The sequence below is a fragment of the Penicillium mononematosum genome (genome assembly GCF_028829835.1).
Source record: "Penicillium mononematosum strain IBT 11891 chromosome Unknown utg000002l:1.0-8112719.0:1.0-8118358.0, whole genome shotgun sequence".
NCBI classification, from domain to species: Eukaryota; Fungi; Ascomycota; class Eurotiomycetes; order Eurotiales; family Aspergillaceae; genus Penicillium; species Penicillium mononematosum.
The window spans coordinates 4,686,632-4,710,513 of NW_026643272.1; the positions used below are offsets into that span (position 1 = coordinate 4,686,632).

At 50.8% G+C, this 23,882-nt stretch overlaps 8 protein-coding genes across 8 annotated transcripts; 4 read left to right on the top strand and 4 right to left on the bottom strand.

The window, feature by feature from the left end:
* Positions 1–16: 16 nt before the first annotated feature.
* Positions 17–3,005, bottom strand: N7519_003582 (DUF726 domain protein; the record flags this gene model as incomplete). The annotated part of the gene is made up of 4 exons (XM_057290360.1): positions 17–798; positions 860–1,286; positions 1,342–2,324; positions 2,483–3,005. The coding sequence occupies 4 exons, from the start codon at positions 3,003–3,005 to the stop codon at positions 17–19; spliced, it is 2,715 nt and encodes a 904-aa protein (XP_057151562.1).
* A 296-nt stretch (positions 3,006–3,301) lies between these two features.
* Positions 3,302–4,472, top strand: sec17 (alpha-soluble NSF attachment protein SEC17; the record flags this gene model as incomplete). The annotated part of the gene is made up of 5 exons (XM_057290361.1): positions 3,302–3,334; positions 3,457–3,541; positions 3,619–3,925; positions 3,998–4,172; positions 4,233–4,472. 5 exons carry the CDS (start codon positions 3,302–3,304, stop codon positions 4,470–4,472), a joined length of 840 nt encoding a protein of 279 aa, XP_057151563.1.
* A 409-nt stretch (positions 4,473–4,881) lies between these two features.
* On the bottom strand, positions 4,882–7,362 carry N7519_003584 (small subunit rRNA maturation protein TSR1; the record flags this gene model as incomplete). Its single annotated transcript, XM_057290362.1, has 2 exons — positions 4,882–7,190; positions 7,254–7,362. The coding sequence occupies 2 exons, from the start codon at positions 7,360–7,362 to the stop codon at positions 4,882–4,884; spliced, it is 2,418 nt and encodes an 805-aa protein (XP_057151564.1).
* Positions 7,363–7,672: 310 nt separating this feature from the next.
* On the top strand, positions 7,673–9,328 carry N7519_003585 (WDR46/Utp7 family protein; the record flags this gene model as incomplete). The annotated part of the gene is made up of 2 exons (XM_057290363.1): positions 7,673–8,302; positions 8,363–9,328. The coding sequence occupies 2 exons, from the start codon at positions 7,673–7,675 to the stop codon at positions 9,326–9,328; spliced, it is 1,596 nt and encodes a 531-aa protein (XP_057151565.1).
* Positions 9,329–9,655: 327 nt separating this feature from the next.
* Positions 9,656–10,677, bottom strand: N7519_003586 (urease accessory protein UreG; the record flags this gene model as incomplete). The annotated part of the gene is made up of 3 exons (XM_057290364.1): positions 9,656–10,196; positions 10,306–10,404; positions 10,502–10,677. The coding sequence occupies 3 exons, from the start codon at positions 10,675–10,677 to the stop codon at positions 9,656–9,658; spliced, it is 816 nt and encodes a 271-aa protein (XP_057151566.1).
* Positions 10,678–11,726: 1,049 nt separating this feature from the next.
* N7519_003587 (uncharacterized protein) lies at positions 11,727–14,383 on the bottom strand (the record flags this gene model as incomplete). Its single annotated transcript, XM_057290365.1, has 3 exons — positions 11,727–12,749; positions 12,808–13,913; positions 14,080–14,383. 3 exons carry the CDS (start codon positions 14,381–14,383, stop codon positions 11,727–11,729), a joined length of 2,433 nt encoding a protein of 810 aa, XP_057151567.1.
* A 4,310-nt stretch (positions 14,384–18,693) lies between these two features.
* On the top strand, positions 18,694–21,553 carry N7519_003588 (ATP-binding protein; the record flags this gene model as incomplete). The annotated part of the gene is made up of 2 exons (XM_057290366.1): positions 18,694–19,314; positions 19,436–21,553. 2 exons carry the CDS (start codon positions 18,694–18,696, stop codon positions 21,551–21,553), a joined length of 2,739 nt encoding a protein of 912 aa, XP_057151568.1.
* Positions 21,554–22,496: 943 nt separating this feature from the next.
* N7519_003589 (actin-binding ADF family protein) lies at positions 22,497–23,202 on the top strand (the record flags this gene model as incomplete). Its single annotated transcript, XM_057290367.1, has 4 exons — positions 22,497–22,528; positions 22,631–22,882; positions 22,956–23,004; positions 23,068–23,202. The coding sequence occupies 4 exons, from the start codon at positions 22,497–22,499 to the stop codon at positions 23,200–23,202; spliced, it is 468 nt and encodes a 155-aa protein (XP_057151569.1).
* Positions 23,203–23,882: the final 680 nt, after the last annotated feature.

Sequence of the window (23,882 nt, forward strand, 5' to 3'; positions counted from 1 at the left end):
GATCCTGGACCCTCAGTTACAGGGCAGAATGCTTCGAGGAATCTTCCTTCAAAGGCGCCGAATAATCATCATCATCCATATCAAGCATTTCAATCCGGTGGGTCATGTTCTCTTGAGTCTGCGCCTCGATCTTCTTCTGTAACCGTTCATCTTCCCCAAAGCCATCCTGGCTATTCAGCGTATCACGAGCGGCAGATGATTCCCGGTCTTTAACACCGGCCTCGCGCTCATTCTCCAACCGCTCCTTCTCCTGACGCTTGTCCTCATCGGCAAGAGCAGCCTCTTCACGTTCAATCTCACTGGGGTCAAGGTCCTGAAGCCCGATAAGGGTAAGAATTCTGCCAAGCAGATACTGGTACCGCAGGTGGCCGCTGATCATATCGCTTACGTTCAGGTTCTCAACGCCGGGAACACCTTCAACTGGCTGCAATCCGGCGACGCCGAGTTGAAGGCTGCTTGTTCGGTAGAGGAAAGCGAGCACAGAGTCATTCCCAGAGAACACGTTCACAACACGTCCGCTTACAACACTGCGAATCTTTTGCCAGTCCTCCGTGTCTGAAGGGGTGGGTGACCCCATCAAAATGACCGACTCGACCAGTCCATAGGCATTTCTCCTTTCCAGACTTTGGAGGCAGGAAAAAATCAGTCGAGATCCCAGAGAATACCCTATTAAGGTCACGGGTCGTTCTCCCTGGGCTTTGTTGATCAGGGCATCTGCGAGAACCTCACCCGCTTTGTCAGCGCGGGCTTTGGCCACGCTGAACGGGTTGTCGACGACGCCAGCAACTTTCATGAGACCTGAGGGGAAGCATCACTGCGCTCATGATTGTGGAGAAGACAGTACGAGCCAAGACCTCACGGCCGGCCACCGACCATGCTGCGCTAGTCACAAGAGCGGAGATCGCGTTGCCCAAGTTCATTAAAGGCTCCATCTCCCAGCGGAGACCGAACACTTCGGAGTCGGCACCAATCACCCGCCATGGGACCACGAAGTTCGACTCCTCCTTGACCCAGCCGGTAACACCAATGGTAACTCGTAAACGATGATCTTGCTCAGCAGACTCTTTACCTTCCACGTTCCGGCGGCGTTCTCCTCGGATCGGTATAAATGCAAAGTCGTCCACTTCACGGGCATACTTCTCCATCATGCGTCCAGTCATACGCCCACCATAAGCGCCAAACAGACCGCCGACAACGACGCCACTTCCGGCCAAAGTGCCCAGGAGTCCAGCAGCAGCGGTAGCGCCAAGGCCCAATCCCCCCCATGACAGTTCCCAGGCCCGCCGCTACCAATGGAGCTGCGAGTCCGCCAGTGAGACCAATCAAAGCGGCTCCAGCCACAGACGCAATGCCAACTTTCCATTTCTTCATGTCATCCTTTTTCTTTGGTTGCTCTTTGGTATCTTGGTCTGCAGAGAGCGCCAGAGCTGTCTGTAGCAATCCGCGGGCGACACTAACTTCATCTTGATTGAGCATGTTGATATCTATGCTCAAACTGGACGCGACATTCAACATCAAGACTCTTGAGTAAGCACTGTAGTGCTCTAGGCTGAGCACTAAAAGGAGAAGCGAGTGAAGAATAAGCAGTCTTGTTGCTTTAGGAAGTTCAGCCAATGGTGTTTCCACGGGATGGTATATTTCTTGTAATTTGGCAATCCTATCTTTATCCTCGTCCAGTGGAAGATCATCAGACTTGGCAGCGTTCTGCAGGTCTTCTTGGCCCTCCTTTTTGCCTTGATTATCGTCATCTTTATTGACGACCGTGCCAACCCGCAAAAGGACAGAATCCCTCCAATCCTCGAAAGCGGAGAGGGCAGTGACTCTGACTTGAGGGCTCGACGGCTTTCTATTAGAGCCCTGCCGCGGACTTTCACCGTTTTTCGAACCCGCGTTACCTTGAGGTCTTGGGGGCAAGGGTGGCGTGTCTTCATCGCGGTCCGAGTCCGGAGACGGACGTGTGCTGGGACGATTGGGAGAGCCATCCTTTGGAATTGTGTGCTCATAGATCTCCAGAATCCTAACCCGCATTGACTCAGCTATCTCAGCGACAAGGACAGTTAAGTCACCGCGCTGCGACCGGTCCAAGATCGATGAGAGATCTTGACCGCGATCGCTTTCCGAAGCATTGGATTGCTTGGATTCGAAGAATCCCCCACTTTTTTCTTTCAAATTTTTGAACATTGGCGCCGAGTAAAGGTGAAAAAGGAGTTGACAAGTTTTGAAGGAACAAACAGGCAGAAGCCAATGTTGTTGGAGAGGGGCGATGTTGTCATGGCCCCCGATAGCACCTGTCGGGTATCGGGACCGCTTACTCCGCCAGTAGCCTGAGGCAGAAACAGCTGCGTATGTTGATACCTATCACTCTGCTCTGCTTATGGAATATTCAAGCCCCCTGGATATTCCAATGCTGTAGAATATTGATGGAATAGCTCAATTGCCGCTTTCAACGACAAAATATTTCCCCTTCGTCTTTGTCGCGGACCGGAGCGCATTCCCATCCCAAGCTGTTCCATCCGGACGATCATTCTTTTCACCTGGAATACGCTGGATTTTCCCCGTCGTCCGGACACCTTTTCCTTAGCCAGAGCCTCCCTGAGTTTTTCGATTCCAATCGTTTCCTCTTCAATGGCAGCGGGACTCTCGTCGCGAATTCTAGCCAGGGGCGCGACGCCGGCAGTATCAACAAGCTGGATCTCCTTCACAAAATGGATTTGAGACTCAAGTGTATCAAGCATTGACTGCTCTTCTTCTTGATTGGCAGGTTGGGGAAGAGCCGAGATGCGCAGCAGATGATGGAGTTGTTTTGGCGTGATTGATGGTGGCGGTTTTGACGCTGGGTTTGGGAGCAGCGACCTGACAGACCAGTTGGGTGCGCCAAGTATGGACTCGATGTCCGCACTGTCGGATTTTTCGGAAGAGTAGAAGCGAGAGAAGGTCGTGTTGAGTCGGGAAGGACCTGGGCGCAGCGACTTGGATAGCCGAGCAGCAGTGCGAAGAGAGGCCATTGTAGAGTCCCTGATGGAATGAGAACCCTTTGTATGGGTAATTATAGCGGACTTAGTCGGGTGAGATAAAAGCACTGTGTAATCAGAACAATGCAATGTAAAAATAGTCAAAAGTCACCAAAGTTGCACGTCAACACCGGGGAGCTCAGGCGGATACCGAAAATAAATGACACCGCCTCCACGGGCCCGCCGATCGATGCTCTCATCGATAGCAACCCCGTTTGACCACAACACTCCAACTTCCCAGTATCTGCGGACTACTCCTATCGCAGGAAATACAGACACACACACTCAAGATGACTCAAGATCCCCGTGTCCTGCTCCAAAAGGTACGCATGCTTCCCCGCCTTATTTGATAGGCAATGACGATAGTCCGCATAGCTGACCCGACCTCGCTTGTTGCGATAATATAGGCCGACAAAGCGCTATCCGGTGCCACTGGTGGCTTCAGTTGGTTCGGAGGAAGAGGGAGAAGTATGAAAATGCCGCAGATTTGTTTACCCAGGCTGCAAATGCGTTCCGAGTACAGAAAATGAGTGAGATACCCCGCGGCCCAGCCAGTCCGCTGCCTTGCAGTGGTTAAGCCAGATGGCTGATGCATGTTTCCAAATAGACAAGGAGGCCGGTCAGGCTTTTGAGAAAGCCGCCTCCATCCAAACCCAGAACCTCAACGAACCCGACGACGCTGCCAATAACCTCCAGGAAGCGTTCAAGGTCTACCGCAAGACAGACCCCGAGGATGCTGCCCGCGTGCTCTCCAGTGCCATTCAGCACTACGTACTACGAGGAAACCTGCGCCGCGCGGCAACGCAGCAGCAATACCTGGCTGAATTGTATGAGGTGGAGCTTGGAGATATGAAGAAAGCGTTGGAAGCGTACGAGAAGGCTGCCGACTGGTTCGAGGGTGATAATGCTGAAGCGTATGTATCCCGTTATCTGTTTGGTGTCTGAATTCGAGGAAACAACTCGGCTGACATATACTTCATATGCAGCCTTGCAAACAAGCACTACCTCAAGGTGGCGGACCTGGCTGCCTTGGAAAGTGACTACTACAAGGCCATCAGCAACTACGAACGCATCGGCCGGAGCTCTATTAACAACCACCTGATGAAGTGGTCTGTGAAGGATTATCTCCTGAAGGCAGGCATCTGTCACCTTGCCACAAAAGTATGTTGTTCCTATGTTATTCTTCTCATAGGAAACAGAGTACTAATTACTTATTTTCAGGATCTCGTTGAGACTAACCGTGCTTTGGAATCATACCGCGAACTTGATCCTTCCTTTGGTTCGACAAGGGAGCACCAACTACTCGTGGACCTGACCCAGGCTGTTGAGGGTGGTGACCAGGAAGGCTTCGCCGACAAGCTCTTCCAGTTTGACCAGCTCAGCAAGCTGGACAAGTGGAAGACAACCCTCCTTCTGCGGATCAAGAATAACATTGAGGAAGCTGAGGAGGACTTCTCGTAAATGGCGATTGATTTCTTGATTCCCCGCGTGTGATGTCTAGAGGATATTGACTCTCAAGTTTTTGGCTTCTTCGTTTGTTTATCTTGAATTTTTCTGGTCTGGAAATGAAAACAGATCAATTCTACCATCCATTGGTTCTAGTGAGTTGGTTTGACTGGCCTTGCTGGTAATCTTCATCACCCTTCACCTAGGAATAGGAAATCTTCGATTCTGGTCATTCAGATACTACTGTTAAATACGGAATCCAAGTGCAGAAGATTCGTAATTCATCATTTTAAGATGCCTCAGGTCTATATGTACTTTTAGGTGTAGCTCCCTTCAGAATCAGTATAGCTACCCTCATAATGTAATCAGTTCAGTCAAATGGTATCATATCATCCACCTCGCCAGTGCTATTGACATCAACAGCTTACGCAGCAATCGCATCCAAGGCCTTGGCCTTGCGAGGGAAGACGCGTTTGTACAAACTGACACCCACAGAGTCTTGCGGGTTGATCTTGGCATCGAAGGTAGCCTTGAAGTATCCGTGTGTACCCAGGCTCTCCTTGAAGTATCCACTGCGGCCACGGCGGGTCCACAACTGGAGTGCCTTGAACCACTGGACATCCTCCGCGTTGAAGAACATGTATCGGATGGTAACGACCTTCTTGTGGATCTTGTAGGGGTGACCAGTGAGAATGGCACGTTTGGCAACCACACGCTTCTGATCGGGTGCGACAACAGTACCAGTACCGATCAGTTCGAGCTGGTCCAGGGCAATTGGCACCTCCTTGGCATCGGTCTCCATCTCCTCATCACCATCCTCCTCCTCGGCTTGCTTCTGTTTGAAGACAAGAATAGGAACTGAGCCCCAGGTCATGGGTCCAATCCAGGATGCGATGCAACTACGACCAGGATGCAAGAATCGGTCGTATTTGTGAACGTTGTTTGGCGTGTTATCAGCCGAGGAGAAGATGGGGTTGACAACCATGCGGCGGGCACCGCACTGGACGATGAGCTGCTCCTTAGCCTTAAGGGGCTTCTCGTAACTGGAGTTCAGGGTCATGCTAACGTTGACCACAGTATGCTTGTGCTCGTGGCGGAGCAGAGAGAAGAGCGAAGTGGGCTTGGGGCTGTTGCGAAGAATGGAAGGAACTGCGCGAAGGTGAATATCCACGCGGACACCAGGGTTAACGCCGCCGGCCAAAGCCTCTCGAATGATGCGGTTCTTGGAACCCTTGACATCAGCAAACTGCAGCAGTCGGCGCCAATCCTCGGGCTCGTAGGGACGATCCTCGGATGTTTCCCAGTGGCTGAGCTTGAGGTTCTTTAATCCACGGAATCGGGCCAGACGTTCTCTAGCAAGCGTGTTGGGGTGCAATTCAATTTCATCGGGGAACTCCAAGTCCTCTTCGGCCTCAGTCTTGCGACTCGCACGGTAGTCGGCCAACTCCTGGGCCTCATCTTCTGGGGAACGGTCGAGGAACATCTCCGATTGCGGATATTCTGAAGGAGCCCCCTCGGTCATGGCTTCGTGGTGGTCTGGGAACACGCCATCCTCGGGTGCTCCAGCGGTATCCATCTCCATGGGCTCGTCCTCATCCTCCAGGTCTGATCCGGAGTCTGAGACGTCTTCGAGATACCAGGCCGACTGATAATTCGAGGTACCCTTGGGAAGCTTCTTAGGTACGGGCGGAATGTGCGAGTCGTCATCGGAGAAGTAATGGTAGTCATCCAACAAAACACCCTTCTTCTCTGTCTCAGCCATGGAAACCATGTCGTCATCTACCATTTCAATCTCTTCGGGAGCAACAGTAGCCATATCATCCTGGTCCTCAGAAGGAGTATCCAACACTTGGGTGGTCTCATTCGTGTCAACAGCCATTGCATCATCACGCTTGGGCTTTGTGTTTGTTAGCGGAGCAGCTGTGATCGAGTCAACCTGGAAATCACCCCATCCAGGGAGATGAACGATGCGGTCTGCCTTCAAGCCTCTTCCACGAACTACTCCGGTGATGACGACGTCGTCAACCACTTCCAGGTTGGACTCTGGCCACTGAACATTCTCAACAAACATCCAGCTGCGATCGTCACGCCAGCGGATGCCCTTAGGAGTAGCAGTGCAGATGGATCGGATAGTATTTGAAGATTCCTGTCTCGAGTCAAGAGACATAACCTTCTCAATGCCGGGGAAGAAGTGGTTAATGAAAGACCTCAACGAAGAAGCCACCTGGGGGCGCTTCTTAGGGGGGTCGATCCTGTCGAGACCTTGAACGACAGCCAACACATTCGAGATACCCTGGCCTTGAATCGAGCGCAGCAGCATCTCGCCCTCCTCATCAACCTCAACTTCAGACGACATGACCAAGATGACAAAGTCGGCCATACGGCAAACATCCAGAGCGCTCATCAAGTCATACTTGGCGGGCACGTACTGCACGCTTTGACGGAATCGATCGATGCGCACACGAGTAGGTCCATCGGGCGAGACATCAGTCAATACATCCACACTCTCATTGATAGAAGCAATAGCGGCGGCGGCGTCAATATCGGGGGACAACGGCACAATTGCGACATGACGGGGAGCACCATTCTGGCCAGCGAAGATACTGGTAGCTTGGGACCTTTCCTGGTGCTTCAATGCCTGCTTTTGGCGGGCGGTGTTACGGCGATCGAGTTTCGTCTTAAGCTGTTGGTGGGGTGTTTTACGCCCGCCCCGCTCATCACCTTCGATTTTGCCTAGAGTGGTATAAGCGTTAGAAATTCATTATTTATCATACTCAGGCAGTTCAAAAACCATACCTTTGGCCTTATCCTTCAAGGCGCTCTTGGAAGCATGCTTGCTCTTGTAGGGCTTGTGGGAAACCTTGGTTGTGGAGCGGTGGTGGTGCACCGTCTGGGCAGGCGCCATATTGGCTTGAGAGCCTTTGAATCGGAAAGGGAGGGAGTCCAGATTGAAGCGAGTCAGAGGTAACTCGACAAATATACAATCAGAGCAATTTATAAGGCGAATACACAGGAAAAAAACGAAAGTGCCTCTGTAGAAAAAAAAATTGGCAACGATAAGAAATCAAAATTCGCCAGTGGAGGATAAGCGAGCGGTGAGCGTAAATCTTGGCGAAATTTTGGGCAAAACACTTTTTTTCTTGAAGCTACGCTTCTCGTCCGCCCTCTTATCTTCCTGAGTTCTTTTGCAAACGAACTCAAGAAATTGCCAGAAAATGGCCGACTCAGCCTCCAACATGGCTGTCGCCAAGGGCGACCAGGAAGCGAAGATGAGACTTGCAGCAGCCGAGCAAACCTACGGACGAGGCAAAGGTGCCAATGCGAAGAGTGCGCGGGATAAGAAGCTGCGCGCAAATCTCAAGAGGCAGGAATTCAAGCACAAGGAGGCTATCCTTCAAGCCAAGGATGCAGAGATTTTGCTGGAGCACACGGAAGGATTCCTCGAACCCGAAGGTGAACTAGAGCGGACGTACAAAGTTCGCCAGGATGAAATTCGGGAGAGCGTCGGAATCGAGACTGCAAAGAAAGGATTCGAATTGAAGCTTCCCGATATGGGCCCCTACCGCATGGACTACTCTCGGAACGGACGTGACCTGCTGCTGGCGGGACGGAAGGGACATGTTGCGACGATGGATTGGCGCGAGGGCAAACTGGGTTGCGAGTTACAGTTGAACGAGACTGTGCGGGATGCCCGCTGGCTGCATAACAACCAGTTCTTCGCTGTGGCGCAGAAGAAGCACACTTATATCTACGACCACCAGGGAACGGAAATTCATTGTCTGAGCAAGCACCTGGAACCGCTCTTCCTGGAATTCCTCCCATATCATTTCCTCCTCGCAAGCGCTGTGAGTATCTTCGATTCTTCGGTTCCCTAGAGCCCCCCTGCTAATCAGTCCTTCATGTAGCAAATGAGCGGTCACCTCAAATACACCGATACCTCAACCGGCCAAACCGTCGCGGAGCTACCTACACGGTTGGGTAAACCCACCGCTCTCGCACAGAACCCATGGAATGCCATCCTCCATGTCGGACACCAAAATGGAACCGTGACCCTTTGGTCACCCAACTCTCAGACTCCCCTCGTAAAGGCCCTCGTGCACCAGGGACCTGTCCGGTCACTGGCAATGGATCGCACAGGCCACTACATGGTCTCTACAGGCCAAGACCAAAAAATGAATGTGTGGGATATCCGCATGTACCGCGAGGTGCATTCATACTCATGCTACCAGCCCGGCGCATCTGTGGCGATCAGTGACCGCGGCCTGACCGCAGTCGGCTGGGGCACGCAAATGAGCGTATGGCGTGGTCTTTTCGACGCCGCGCAAGCCGACCAAGGCAAGGTGCAGAGCCCATACATGGCATGGGGCGGAGACGGGCAGCGCATCGAGAACGTGCGCTGGTGCCCATACGAGGATATTCTTGGTGTGGGACACGACCAAGGATTCGCCAGCGTCATCGTTCCCGGCGCCGGTGAACCCAACTTCGACTCGCTGGAAGCCAACCCTTACGAGAACGTGCGACAGCGCCAGGAGCATGAGGTTCACTCGCTGCTCACCAAGCTGCAGCCGGATATGATCTCGCTCGACCCGAACATCATTGGAAAGCTCGATACCATCAGCGACAAGAAGTACCAGGAGCAGCGCAACCCGGATCACAAGCCCGAGGATCACATGGAGAAGATCAAGAACCGGGGTCGTGGTCGCAACAGTGCCTTGCGCAAGTATCTCCGCAAGAAGGGTGGCAAGAATGTCATCGACGAGAAGCGCGTCAAGGCCGAGACTTTGCGCAAGGAGTATCTTGCTCGTACGAAGGACAAGCTCAAGCAGGAACAGCAGGATCTGGGACCGGCTCTGTCCCGGTTCGCCAAATGAGATCACTGAGTTTGTTTCTTGCTTGACATCTTGTGGAGCAGTAGAGGAACATCCTCTACCCCAACCCAGATACCCAGCCCACACGCGGCTTCTGTGACATATTGGAGATTTGGCGACAGCTGCATTCCAGGCGTTCTCGGGGAATATGTATTCGGAGGGAAAAAGCAGTTAAACGTGTGTACCATCTACTTTTAACACATTGAATATATTGAACTTCATAAATATCCTGACCTTCCAACTGCACTTCATATTCTTTTTTCCCAAAATTGTTTATCCAAAATCCCGAGTTATCCAGTTTAAATGGACTCCATCTAAACAGAACCCCATCTACTCATCAACACTGCCAGACCCCCTAACAGCCCCAGCCTTCCACCTCTGCAAACTAACATCATAAGCACCACTCCCCTTCCAGGCACTAATAATCAAATTAACAATATGATCCATCCCCTTCCCATGCTTAACAACCGCAAACACAGTCGGACCCCCCTCCCTCATCTTCGCCGCATCCCTCTCCATAACAGCAAGATCCGCGCCCACAGCCTCGGCAAGATCAATCTTGTTGACAACAAGCAGATCAGACCCCGTGATTCCCGGTCCACCCTTACGAGGCACCTTATCACCACCCGCAACGTCAATAACGTAGATGATGAAATCCGCCAACTCGCGCGAGTAGTTCGCAGCCAGGTTATCACCGCCAGACTCGATCAGCAGCAGGTCCGTCGAGAACTGCTTCTGCAGCTTCTGCAGCGCGAGGAGGTTCGCGCTGATGTCTTCGCGCACTGCCGCGTGCGGACATCCGCCTGTTTCGATGGCGCGGATGCGAGACGGCGCTAGGGCTTTGTGCCGGGTTAGGAATTCGGCGTCTTCCCTGTTTATTTGGTGGTTAGTTTTGAGGGAGGTATGTATGAGTGTATAGTAGGTATGAATCTTGTTTTGGATGTGGGGTTGGTAGGTGGAGTCGGGGAATTCCGTCTTACCTTGTGAAGATGTCGTTCGTCACTGCGGCGATGTTGTACTCGTCTCGAAGGGCGCGAGAGAGCGCTAACATCAGGGCTGTCTTGCCGGATCCTACGGGTCTGTTCGGATACATTCACGTGTTAGTCACTATGTGCATCTATAGATGATGATTTGAAGGGATATGCATTGGCATGGAATGGAGGTTTCTATACATACCCGCCGATACCAATAGTGAAGGCACGATCGTTCCAGTCTCGGCCTTCGATCAGAGGCATCTCACGGTTGACGTAGGAGCCTGGACCATCGAGGATATCGTGGGAATGGCCGTGGCCGTTGAAGGGGTCATCGTGGGAGTGGTCAATGCCGCCGTCGTGGGAGTGAGAGTGTGCCATTGCTATCCAAGGTAGATGTGAATACCAAGTCAAATAAGAGAGGATGTTAGGAAAGTCAAGGTGAGGGGCAGTTCTATCCCTTGGAAGGCCGGGGTGTGGGGAACCGATATGATAACGAATGCCGAGCTTTTGTGGTCGATATTATCAATTCGCCGATGCTAGTGTTGGCCGAGTTCGCCGCTCGGGTTGTATTTCACTAAAGTAATAACTCTTGCATAAGACACGATTCGGGGATTTATAGTTGTTGGAATGCCTAGAGAAATATGCAACCAAAGATGCCTCAACATAGGAATTTCACCATAAAATCAACCACACTACCTGTGTAGCTATAGAGCACATCCTTCAGCATATCTCCAAGTATACAAACTACGATGCATCATGATTGGAAAGCAGGTATTTATGGATTCGTCAAGCAGTGGCAGAGAAAGGATAAGCCCCCAGGGGGGCAGAGATGTCAAGCCAAATGGAACATAGAACACCCCTATGCACGCAGACGTAGTTCCCAAAGAAACGTAAAAGCCGGACGCCATATCATTCGCCAAACACGGATATCAATAGTTCTGTCTGTCCAGAAGAAAAATAAATGAACAGACTGCCAAGGAAAAAGCGAGCAGTGGGCAAAAGCCTAAAACAAGACCAATCCAAAAGTCGTTAGAATCCCAGACATGGATGGCAAAAAGGATCAAAATGAAAACCGAACGGGAAAGAGATGGAAAACATGCAAGGTCAGGCAATGATCCCGAGCCACCAAGGAAACGCTGAAAGGAAGATAGAGTACATTAGGTCGGAGTTGAGCAGGATCGATGAGGACGCCATTTCCAAGCCAAGGAAGATGGGAGGGCCTCAAGCACTGATTAAATCCCGTCAATTGTGAATTGAGTCGTCATGTGCCAAAAGATAGGTCTTTCATGAAGGCCTGGATGAGGATTAAACAGAAGAGCGGGCGTGACATGCCTCGCCCAGGTATCCAGTCATACGCCGGTCCTGCACCGCTTGAGACGGCGAGGAAAAATGAAACCAAGGGAAATCAAACCAAACTCCCAACATGATTAGGCGGCGGCACCCTTTTGTCGCTTCGGCACCCGAGGGCTAGCCTTTACTTTCGCTGAGCCCTGTTGCGGAGCGCCGTTAGCTTCGACTCCACCACCGTCCTCGGATTCCATTTTGACGGTGCTTGCCCGGCGACGTTTGTTGCCACCTACATTTGGACTGTTGTTCACCCCGGCTGGGGACGGCTGCATTGGTGGTTGCATTCCTGGGGGACCGGCAAGGTTGCTTTGGGCTGGGCTCGCATGCGCTGAACCAGTCAGATGAGGCGAGCCTTGCTGCCCAGGAAGACCAAGATGGGCCATGGCAGGCGAGGCAAACTGTGACGGAGCGCCCATGCTATGTCCCCGAACGTTTTGCATGGGTTGCATGCCCGGGTTCATACCCGGGTTCATACCGGGATTCATCCCTGGGTGCATGGCTGGATTCATGCCCGGACTCATGCCTGGCTGCATCGCCGGATTCATGCCTGGATTCATGCCTGGATTCATACCCTGATTCATACCCTGATTCATGCCTGGGTTCATGCTCGGACTCATGCCCGGACTCATACCCGGATTCATACCCTGATTCATGCCTGGGTTCATACCGGGGTTCATAGCTGGATTCATGCCCTGGTTCATAGGCATAGGAGGTGGCACAAAGCCTGGATTGGGATTTTGCGATTGGAGGGTGTTGACGAGATTCCGCAAAGCGTCAGGAGGTGATAGCTGGGGATTTGCCTGCGAAAATTGGAACAACATTTGCATTGCAGAAATGGTTTCAGCCACTTCCATGAATCCCATGACTGGAGTAGGCACACCGTTGGCAGTCACGTTGGAATCTGGCACTAGTGATGGTGCTTGCTTAGGCAAGGCACGTTTTGAGTTCTTCGCGACCTTCGGACTTTGCTTTTGGGAATCGGCCTCCATGGCCAACAACAAAGACCGCGGAATGAACTCGTTGTGGCTGACGACATTGATATCGAGCATCTCAAGCTTGTTGTGCATATCCAAGTGCGCGCGCAGCGTGCCATTAGTGAAAAGCTAAAGATATAGACATTAGCGAGCTGCGAAGAAAAGGACCATGCGATAGGAGATGTACCTGGCACTCATTCTTGAACCAATAGATGAATGAACATTTCGGAGCTTCCACGTAATGCCCTCCATTTTGTGATTCTCGCTCGCGGGCACCTTCCACAACCATCTGAATATGACTAATCCCGCTGGTGAATTGGGTCAAATAATAACGTGCCAGTGCGGGAGTCGCAATTTCGAATTGTTTAGATCCAATCGTGCTGTTCCAAACACCTTGCCGCAACACACCTACAGGGGAGTAGAAACGATCGACGAACGATTGCCAATATAGGAGATCCTGTGCTTCATTGCGGGATTGGAAGTTTCCCAGATGCTCGGCATAGGCATGAATAGTCAATAACGCGTTATTCTTCTTTTGCTGTTGCTGTTGTTGCTGCATCATAAGGGCATTCTGGTGCTGTTGTGCTTTCAACTGAGCCTCCTGGGCTGTCATCTGCTGATTCTGTGGACCCGGCTGCTGTCCCTGGGCACTCTGGGGAGGTTGTGGCTGCGGACCAGCCTGTCCCTGTTGACCCGGTTGTTGAGACTGCGGCAATTGCTGCGGAGGGGGATTAGGAGTTGGCTGGCCTTGAGGCGGCCCCTGGGACGGCGGGGGTTGAGTGGATGGCGGCTGAGAGGTCTGAGATGGTTGCGGTGTGCCGCCTCCTGGTCCACCATGCTGCGACTGCGGAGTGGCGCTCTGTTCGTGCATATTCGGGGGTTGTGCTGATGTACGCTGCGGGGTATGCTGGCCAGACTGTCCATTATTTGCCTGTTGTTGAGCATGTTGAGCCTGCTGGGCCTGTTGAGCCTGCTGGGCCTGTTGGATAGCGAAAAATTGCTGCTGCTGTTGGAGACTTGGCGGCTGACCATGCGGCATTTGCTGCTGAAGGTGCATCATGTTGACGGGTCGCATTCCAGGGTTCGCTTGCATTGCAGCCATTTGAGCAGCATTAAGTCCTTGTGTACCATTAGGCATTGATACAGGAAGACCTTGTTGCTGCTGCTGCTGCTGTTGCTGCTGCTGTTGCTGTTGTTGCTGGTGTTGGTGCTGCTGATGTTGGAGCATCATTCGTTGCCGCATTAATTGTTGCTGGTGCTGTTGCTGGTGTAATAAATGGGGATTATTCGCGACTATAGATTGATCAAAACGTAAGTATGCGATCGTGAAAGACGGCTGGAGGAGACGCGGGTATAGCGGGGAAAGAAGTCACCGCAGAGGGCGCCGATCGCGTGTTCCGTAACATCACATCTCGAAACACCATTGCGTTAAGCAACTAGGAGGTTGAGGAATACTAACAATTTTGTGGGAATTGAGGGTTCTGAAGCATATGCGCCTGCGCGGGATTCAGATGGGAGAGGGCATGAGCATTTGGGCCGGGGCCACCAGGACCAGCTGTCCCAGCGCCCGGGGGCATGCCGCCCATCATCGGGCCCGGTTGGCTGACTTGAGGTCCTCCCGGCGCAGAGACACCAGGATGCATTTGCTGTACCATTCCAGCGCCCGGGTGTCCATTTGGATGTTGCGCGGCCATTGGGTGACCGGGGGGAAACCCATGTTGTGGCATGCCTTGGTGGGCAGGAAACGGCTGCGTCATCATCATTGCTGAGCGACGAAGTCACCACAAATGGGGGACTTCAAAAATAATCGCTCGCGATGGCGAAAATATGGTGGGCGAAACGTGGCGTGGAGCGCGACTGGAGTGGGAAGACAACAGGCCGCGTTTAGCGTTCGGGGATTGGCCAAGACGTAGCGAGCGACTTGGACCGGTATTCAGCAGACACGAGGTGCTGAGATATCGATCGGGGGCCTCCTGGCCAAGTCAGCTCACCCGCGCAATGAATCCTTTGCCTTCTGGGAGAAGTGAGCGGTCAGTGGGGAGTGATAAGAGAAGATGTCGGGGATGAAGGTTAAAAGTGACGGGGCTAGGGGAGAGACGTGGAGGCGTGGAGGGGCTGGGCTTCCCCAAACAGTCAAAATATCTCAAGGAGGCACAACTCACAAGTAGTTTCCTAAAGGAACTGAATATTAGGGGGCTAAAAGGTGTTGCGAACGCCCAAGTCAGGAATTAAGGATGATCGCCCGGTGGGAGAGAGAGAACTGGGGACGGAGGATCCGGGTCCGTAGGGTGGAGGATCTAACCGAGACGACAACGCGATTAATCCAGAGAGAAAACAGGGATAGAAGAGAGAGGAAAAAAACTACAATGAGATCGGGAGATTGTATAGATCTTAAAGTATAAGCTCCATCTTTCAAGATGTTCCTTTTTTCTTTTTTCCCTTTTTGAGGCTTTTTTCCTTCTGTCTCCTGCGCTGAGTCCAATCACACACTATCCCTAATCAGGAGATCACGTGGCCGTTTCGCGGCTTTTTCTTCACAACTTTTTTTTTTCTTTTCCTTCTTCTTCATCTTCTTCTTTGTCTTTCATTCTTTTCTCTGCACAATTGTGAAGACTCTTAGGGAGACATTCTTCCAAGTCTAGTGCACTTTGCCATCTTTGAAGCCTGCAATCACTACTGTGAATTATGTTTGGCATTGTGGTTTCATGTTGCTCAGATTTCCGGAGCTTTCTTGATGTTGATTGCACCTGACTTCTGAGGATAGCATGACACAATGCCAGCATCTTACGATGCTTCAATATCGCCACTAACCTGACAGATCAGGTGCTAGCATCTTCGTGCTTAACGTGAGTTTAGTCCTTTCTCTTATTCTTCCTGCATTTGCATTTCCTATCCGTTCAAGGATGACAAAACCCATTACTTCTTACCCTCCAAATCGACATTGCGGAGATAATTCGGACCTCCCTTCCCGGTTGGTCTGCTACTTGCCAGTATATCTTGTCTGAGAACTCTTTATTGCAATGCATCTTGATCATGTTTTTGTTTCGAGCAATTCACTAATATTGTTCTCAGTCTAGCAACGAAACACGAACACAAACCACGATGCATAAAAGGATATCGCCTGTTGTAATGGCGAATTGATCAAGTGACGAAAAATTTTCGGATGTAAACTCACAGACCTGTTCTGAATGCGCAAAACCGTGTAGAGATTTCCGTTGCCTTCCTTCTGATGATCAATTCGCTATTACACCTGTGTGTTGTCTGGATATATAGTTGTGGAATGCTTGATTTTTTTTTCTTCCGAGAAACTTAAAATGTCTTGTTTCTTGTAGCTTATAATTCGTACAGCATACCTAAATATGCTTAATGAACCTCTACTAGTGCCATGTTATCCATATCGGGGTCCCATTCCGCGCTACAAAAATACGCACCAAAGGCGTCCTGCCTAAAGTAGAACCAACTTGCATGTTGTATTGCTCTGTGGCGTTCCTCTTGACCTTTTCCGCCTGCCTGCGAGTATATACCTGTCTTTTAAGTGTCACGTCATACCAGGGGCAGAATACAATGGCATCTTTACACCTTCGCCTTCTATAAACATGTAGCTCATTCTTGCAGAAACTAGGATAGATTACCTTAGTCTACCATCAAGCAGCAATATTGGTGATTATAGCCATTTAGAATATATTTATTTTCTACTCACAGGTATGTTGTATATACATACCTGCTATCCACTTCATGTTTCGCAAGCAAGAAAGTGAGTGATCAGAGAGGGCCCCGGATATAATGGCTTGTAGCATTCCGACGATTTGTATCTATGGAGAAGAAAGCAACAATAGAAAATGAAATAATTCTGTAGATCACGCTCCAGTCTTCGAAGGAATGATAGCTTGCCTTTCCCTTTGGGTAATTTGATATTGCTTCTTTGACGACCAAGAGCCACAAAAATGCGGGACCTACACAACGCGAGACAGAAGATATCTTCGGGGAAGAGCAAATCCGATATTGGCAATAAGAGCTCAACCGGTAGCCGCTCTAACAACGACAGTCTTTTTGTCTGCCCTGAGCTGTTGAGCACTTTGTCTACGGCCTGGATGAGCCGATGCCAAATCGACTGAAAAAATCCATGATGGTGGCGCGGATTCTTGGTTTAGCCCTACCTGTGGTCGAAGTAAAATAGAAGGCCAGGAAGACAATCTGATGGTTGCATATGTGAAATGAGCATGAGTGGTTTTTCTTGTTTATCCTCACGGACCTCGAAACCTGAGTGGATGATATTAAATAGAAACACTGATCTCAAGAGGGTGAGATCAGATAGAGATGATCTGAATCACGATGTGATGTCGGAAGTAAACTTTGGAAGAGACTTCCAGAGCTGTGTCTGGGCACTGATGTAACAGTCCTGTTAGGCATAGTAGCGTTTTCAGCATATGCAACAAGACGGTGCCCTAAGAGATTAACACTCACGAGCATCTCGGTATGGTTCAGTGAGGTACGTAATTGCCTAGGGAGGCGCGGTCAATGATAATTTGAGGGTGAGCTGGGGCTTTCCTTACTTCGCTCTCTCAACCTAATTAGGAAGGTGCCCCTATAGGCCACCCTAGGTTGACCTCTACAACCCCTTCTACCTCTGAATAATCTTCATTTCATATATACTTCAACATTCTCTAAGCCAAGTCTACTGAGTGGTGTGAGTACGTCTGAACCTCGCATTCCCGTCAAACCTGGATTCAAACCTTTCTAACAAACTCGGCCAGTGCTTGACCTACATGGTGAGTACTCATGATATGAATTATATCATACGCTTAATCTAACTCGTTGAAGGCATTGCGCCCAGGTTTTGCGGAAGGGACAACAAGCGCTGTCCACGGGCGGCGATGATGAGATCTTCCACTTCTTGAAGATCGAGGCCACGAGAAATGCCGCCAAGTGCAATCCATTCGGTTCGGCTTCAGGAAGAGGTGTCTCTGGAATTTTCGAGGTGATCCACGGGACACACAAGGCGCTACAATGCTGGCCAAGGTAGAGTTGGCCTTGGTGGACATGGCGAATGGATTTGGGCTCTTCTGGTCCCAGACATCTGAGGACCTGTCACCCTCGGTGCCTACGAATCGCGTCACCATGCCGCGAGGAGATTGTCTTGAGGCCGTGGCCTGCTGATATAGTCATCGTTCTTGATGAGGTGCAAATGTCATATGGGGACGATGGCCTCTGGCTTGGCCTTATCAAGTCTCAAAGCGGTCGCTGTTATGGTCCACGTATTGCCGTCTTCCCTTACTACGGTAGCCCTACTGGAGGCCCACAGCAGCTGCAGCAGGAATCCCACTTGGATTCCTCGTGTGCCGCATGGAGTCGAGTGCTCCTGCACGTTTCACGCGTAGGTGTGCATGTACAACATAGACGCCTACCATTATCATTTCCGTCGTGCTAGGGTATAACACTGGGAGGGGGGAAAGGCATGCATCTGAAAAGACAGCATAGTTTGTCTTGAATATAATGTCCTTGATACATATTCATCTTAACATTTGACCTCGACTGTATTAGATTATCAGAGTCAGAAGCTGCATAAGCAGCCGACTATGGACTGTTGTAGTTTCGGCCTAGTTCGAGGCTGACCATAGTCGCTCAATTATAGCACTGTGATAACACACTACTGCATAGATTCATATAGACATATTAGAAATGTCAAACTCAATCGCCAGATGTCGTGGTCAAGAAACTGAAGATTGACGAAAAGTGTTGGTATTGGTCGTGGTGGAGACGAAGCGGGTACGAGGATCCTTGACTGAAGAATCGATGCATAGAGAGTAAACCGTACGCCTGTGAATGGAATGGAGGTGTGCACGTAAGCCTTGAGGAGTTCCCAATCTTGAGCTCAATGCACTTTTGTATATAGCACACGTCGAAAAGGTAATAACACCACGCGGCGGCAAATAGTAGAAAACTCAGAATCACGTGATCCATGATTTCTCCTTCGTAGGGCCCGATAGGGCCACTCGCGACTTGGTGCATATATCCAGTACTCTCGGCGATATCACATAAATCTCCGGTGACAGTGTCCCGGATGTATTCGTCAATGCAACAAGTCCGGCTGTCAGTTGCACGCCCTTGTCGATTTGTTGCTCGCCGCCGCTATTCCGCACCGCTGTCCGCGCGACGATTCCATCTGTCACGAACATGGCTCGCATCACCATCCCAAGATCCTCACGATACCGAGTCTACAGTACCAGGGAATGCTGTGGAAGACCCTTCCCTCAAAAGTGAGAATATATCCGACAATGGCACACCGGCGACATCTCCCTCCCCCGAGTCGGGCAAGTCGATCACAAAAGCCTACGGATCTGCCGTACGCAGAGCGATGAGAAACCGGAAGTCCTCACAGCAGACTTCCCCATCAACGGCAACAGTTCCCCCATGGTTCTACGAACACAATACGGTGTCCCACAGCAGCGAAGACCGCGCTACACAATCGCTCCAACAGGTTAGGATAACCAAGTCAGGGTCGGAACAGGAGCCCGAGGAGGTGCAAACAGAGAGCATGGCTTTCGGGGGAGACTCCGACCCGTCTGCGTCCAGTGAACCACCGGCAGCAACGGAGAATCGGTATGCGGTGGCCGAGGAAACATGGGAAGAACTGCGGGCCTCCGTCAAAGCAGGCTTACGGTTACCACCTGTGAAATATGCCAAGGAGCCTTCGGTAAAGAAGACGCATCTGGCGCTGCACTACCCGGGTAGTGATGGCATCCCATTCCTGAGACGCGGTGGTGAAGAAACTTGCCCACGAGCTGGGCACTGACCTGGTGACCCTTAATGCGCAGGACATTGCACAATTATTCAGCGAGCAAGACCTCGCGGATGTCGGGGTAACTTCACCCATTCGATCTCTCGGTTATGATGTCTATCGGCAATCCGTCACAACTTCATGGTCGGAAATTGAAGATCCCGAAGGAGACGGTGAGGATGACGTGACTGAAATGGCAGGTGGACCCCGTGGTATGCGCGGCGATATTAGCGCTCCCCGGTTTATCACAATCGAGAGCAGCAAAGAGGCCGGTGACATCCCTCTTCCCAACTGGCTTGGGCTGAAAACTCTTCTGGGGGGATCGATCAATGGCCAAACGGATCCGGATCCCGGGGCCGGCGCCTCACGAAGTGGCCAGCGCGCTGAAACTCGGTGGATTCAACTAGTCAATGAGCTCCTCGGCCCATCAGGTCAACCAGCGCTGCCAGTCCCCGTTGAAGCAGCAGAAAATGCGGAACCAAAACCCAGCAAGGCTTTGCCATCTCGAGATATAATTATGCATATCCAGGATTACCGTGACATCCAAAACACCCGAGAGGGGTCCAAATTCATTTCACTTTTGCACAAAGTCATCCAAGATCGGAGAGCGGCAGGATCCAAGATTCTGTTGATCGGAACTACTTCGCAGGAAATCCACCACTCGCCCTCACAAGATGGTGCTGGTCTACTGCAGAATGTCCTCGATGATCAGTTCTCGAAGACCTTGCTTATCACCCCGGCGATGAGCTCGAAAGAAGCCGAAAAGGTCTTCGCCGAAGACCGAAAGAAGCGCACCATGGATATAAATATCCGCCACCTGCAGAGCATGCTTCGCTTCCGATTACATGAACAGGCTCTACCTGTAAAAGATAACATCCTGAGCGACCGCTCTTGGCCGCTGGAGCCTTCGACAATCAAAGAATCAGGGATCGAGGATCGGTACTGGACGTACAATCAAGTGCATTGGATTTCTACACTTGCACTTGGTTGCGCTGAAGCCAAGGAGCCCTTTGGGTTTGAGCACATCCGACGTGGAATCGAACTCATGGATAAAAGCGATCGGATCACCAATGAATGGCTGAAAGAGAAGTCACCCAAGGAGAAGGATTCGGAAGCGGGGCAGACCAGAGAGCAACTAATCAGCTCTTTGCGCAAAACATGCAACACCCACGAGAAAAAGCTACTTAACGGTGTAGTTGACGCAAAAAGCATCCGAACCACATTCAACGATGTGCATGTGCCTCCCGAGACCATCGACGCCCTGAAAACCCTGACTTCCCTCTCACTCATCCGCCCCGAGGCATTCACATATGGTGTCCTCGCCACCGACAAGATCCCCGGCCTTCTCTTATACGGACCTCCAGGCACCGGTAAGACTCTCCTCGCCAAAGCCGTAGCCCGCGAGAGCGGAGCAACAGTCCTCGAAGTCAGCGGGTCTGAAGTGTACGACATGTACGTCGGCGAGGGCGAGAAGAACGTGAAAGCGATCTTCACGCTTGCCAAGAAGCTCAGCCCCTGCGTGGTCTTCATCGACGAAGCCGATGCCATCTTCTGCTCGCGCACCGGAGCCAGCAGCCGCACCTCCCACCGCGAACTGATCAACCAGTTCCTGCGCGAGTGGGACGGCATGAACGACCTCTCGGCATTTATCATGGTCGCTACAAACAGACCCTTCGATCTGGACGATGCTGTTCTCCGCCGTCTTCCCCGTCGTCTATTAGTCGATCTACCAACCGAGGAAGACCGCGAAGCAGTCTTGAGAATCCACCTGAAAGAGGAGCAGCTCGAACCCTCCGTCGACCTTGCCGAACTCGCCCGACGCACGCCGCTGTATTCTGGATCCGATTTGAAGAACCTGTCGGTGGCGGCTGCGCTGGCTTGCGTCCGCGAGGAGAACGACGCTGCGGCTAAGCACACCGGTGATGAACCATATACCTACCCGGAGCGCCGCATCCTGACTCGGGCCCATTTCGAGCGCGGAATGGAAGAAATCAGCGCTTCAATCAGTGAGGATATGTCTTCGCTGTCGGCGATTCGGAAATTCGACGAGCAGTATGGTGACCGGAAAGGTCGCCGCCAGAAGAGCCCTGGGTGGGGATTCATTCCTGGTGGTAGTGGTAATGCCTCGGCTGATTCAGCGCGTGTTCGGACATGATTTTGTTTTCATTCGAGGTGCCGGTTGTTTTGGGTTATTTTATGTGGATTGGGGAAATGGGAGGTTCCCTATGTACTTTTAGCGATACGATAGACCTGTACCATTACTCAAAATGTATATACTGCCATCCATTTTTTGGGCAATAAGAATTTGCATTATTTCATATTCATATACCTTGATTGTTCTTTTGCAGTAAGCCGCTACCCTTTAATCACTCAACCCTGCTCGCTTCTGTGTTGTGAACCATCCGTTAACACTTGGGAGGATTCCATAGACCAAAGAATATATGTATTGTTTTAGGGGGATGCATGTACAGCATGTGAACGGCAACGAACGTCTTAGATGCAATAACAAAGCGCCAAGCTGAATTTTTGTTTGCCAGCATCCCAACCCTGCTTGGTTTGCGGATTTTCTTTTCTTTATTTACACATTCACCTGATCAAGGGGTGACTACAGGTACACAAGTGTATATTAATGGTTTGAGATATAGTATACCGGCGAGGAACTACCTTACTACATAGCTATATATGTCTACTCATAGATTTCTAGTCTCAACCTTGGAACATACTTGGATGCTTATTATCTACGATCCTTTGAATCCACCGATTGAAATATATCTTACCCTTTCCAGTTTGAGTTCGTATCGTGAAGCAATGATGATAGAGCCACAGGCAGAGACATTCCGTGTTGCACATGCACCGGGTTCCTACTATACACACCAAATACGTTCTTCTTTCTATCTTTCTTTAAGATAGATTATATCAGCCTAGTCAGGTAGCATGTAAAACACGTGGGATTCATGTAAGATTAGTGATATAAGGCGAGAAAAGTAGCCAATTTCTCCTGTCTTCCCACAACTTTCCATCCACCACAAGATACCTGCTCCGTCTATCTATTCTAGCTGCATAAATTTGTTACAGGGCACTAGTTACCAGGTCCCAACATGTCGGTACGTAGATCCGATACAAGCAGTCAGTATAAGAACTAACACCTTGATTACTGCAGATTCCATCGGGGTATTTCTACAGTCCCAACAAAGCATTCGCAAAGAATGTGTCAACTAACAATCTATATCAGTATTTCAATCGCAGATGAATGCATATCTGCATTCAACCAGCTCCGAACGGGCCCAGAATTTACCAGACCCAAGTTCATCATCTACAAGATCTCCGACGACAACAAGAGCATCGTAGTCGAGGAAACATCTACGGCAAAAGACTACGAGGTCTTCTGTCAGAAGTTATCAGCTGCAGTCGACAAAGATGGCAACCCAGCTCCACGGTATGCCATCTACGACATGGAATATGACCTCGGGAGCGAAGGGAAGCGGTAAGAGATTACTCCAGTGATCTACTGAGAGCAGTGGAATATCGTGTCGCTAATTCAGCCACTGGCTATGCAGTACCAAGGCCATCTTCGTCCACTGGGGCCCTTGCCACGCGCCTATCAAGGTAATTGGTCTTTCAACTCGGGTTCATTGGTTGGCCATAAAGTGCTGACTGTATTCGCTGCAGCTGTGCATGCTCTACGCTAGCAGTATGCAGCAATTCAAAAGAGCTTTAGATGTCAACGTCTCGGTTTATGCGGACATCCTGGAAGAGCTTGAATGGGAGGTTGTCTTAAAGGAGGTCAGTGGGGGCCAGGCATAGATGGGTCTGGGGAAATGATCGGCGTGGCTAAAGTACACTGTATGAAGAGTGTTCTTTAGAACATGGTAACACAGTATGCGTATTAGGTGATCAAATGTTGATTCCAAGGTCCTGAACTGTCTTCGAAATCATGCTCTGTTAAAATTCCTTGATATGCCTCGGCAAGGGCAAAGGGTTCGAGATTGCGACGCCAACTCCGCGTTTTCGTCTAAACAGCTGCCAAGGTTGGTATAGCGCGAGCTATGGGCAGGGATTAACAGCACCACTGGAGGTATAGCACCACTTGGCGTTGCGTCACTCCATATGTTGGGCTGAATAGGGGAGATTCCTTGTTGTCAATTGTCTTCAATCGCTTTGTACTTCCCATTGTAAGAGTATAAGATCGGAGTTTAGAGCAAACGACAAATATTTCGAGGTCGAAACCGGAAGTGAATAGGCCGAGGAACAAGATATAAGGGCGGAGAGAGTTGGAGGCTTGTATCTCCGCATTGGGGCACGTGCCTTATGACATTCGAGTCTGATCATCCCGCCACTTTGACCTCGCGAAGACCTTCCAAAGGTTGCTTTTTTTGCTTTGGCTTCGCTGCTTCGCATTTCCCAATTTTTGCTTCTTTGATTAGTGGAGAACATCAGGACCTCGGGAGTGCACCGGCAAGAACACCTTCGGCCAAGCAAGAAAA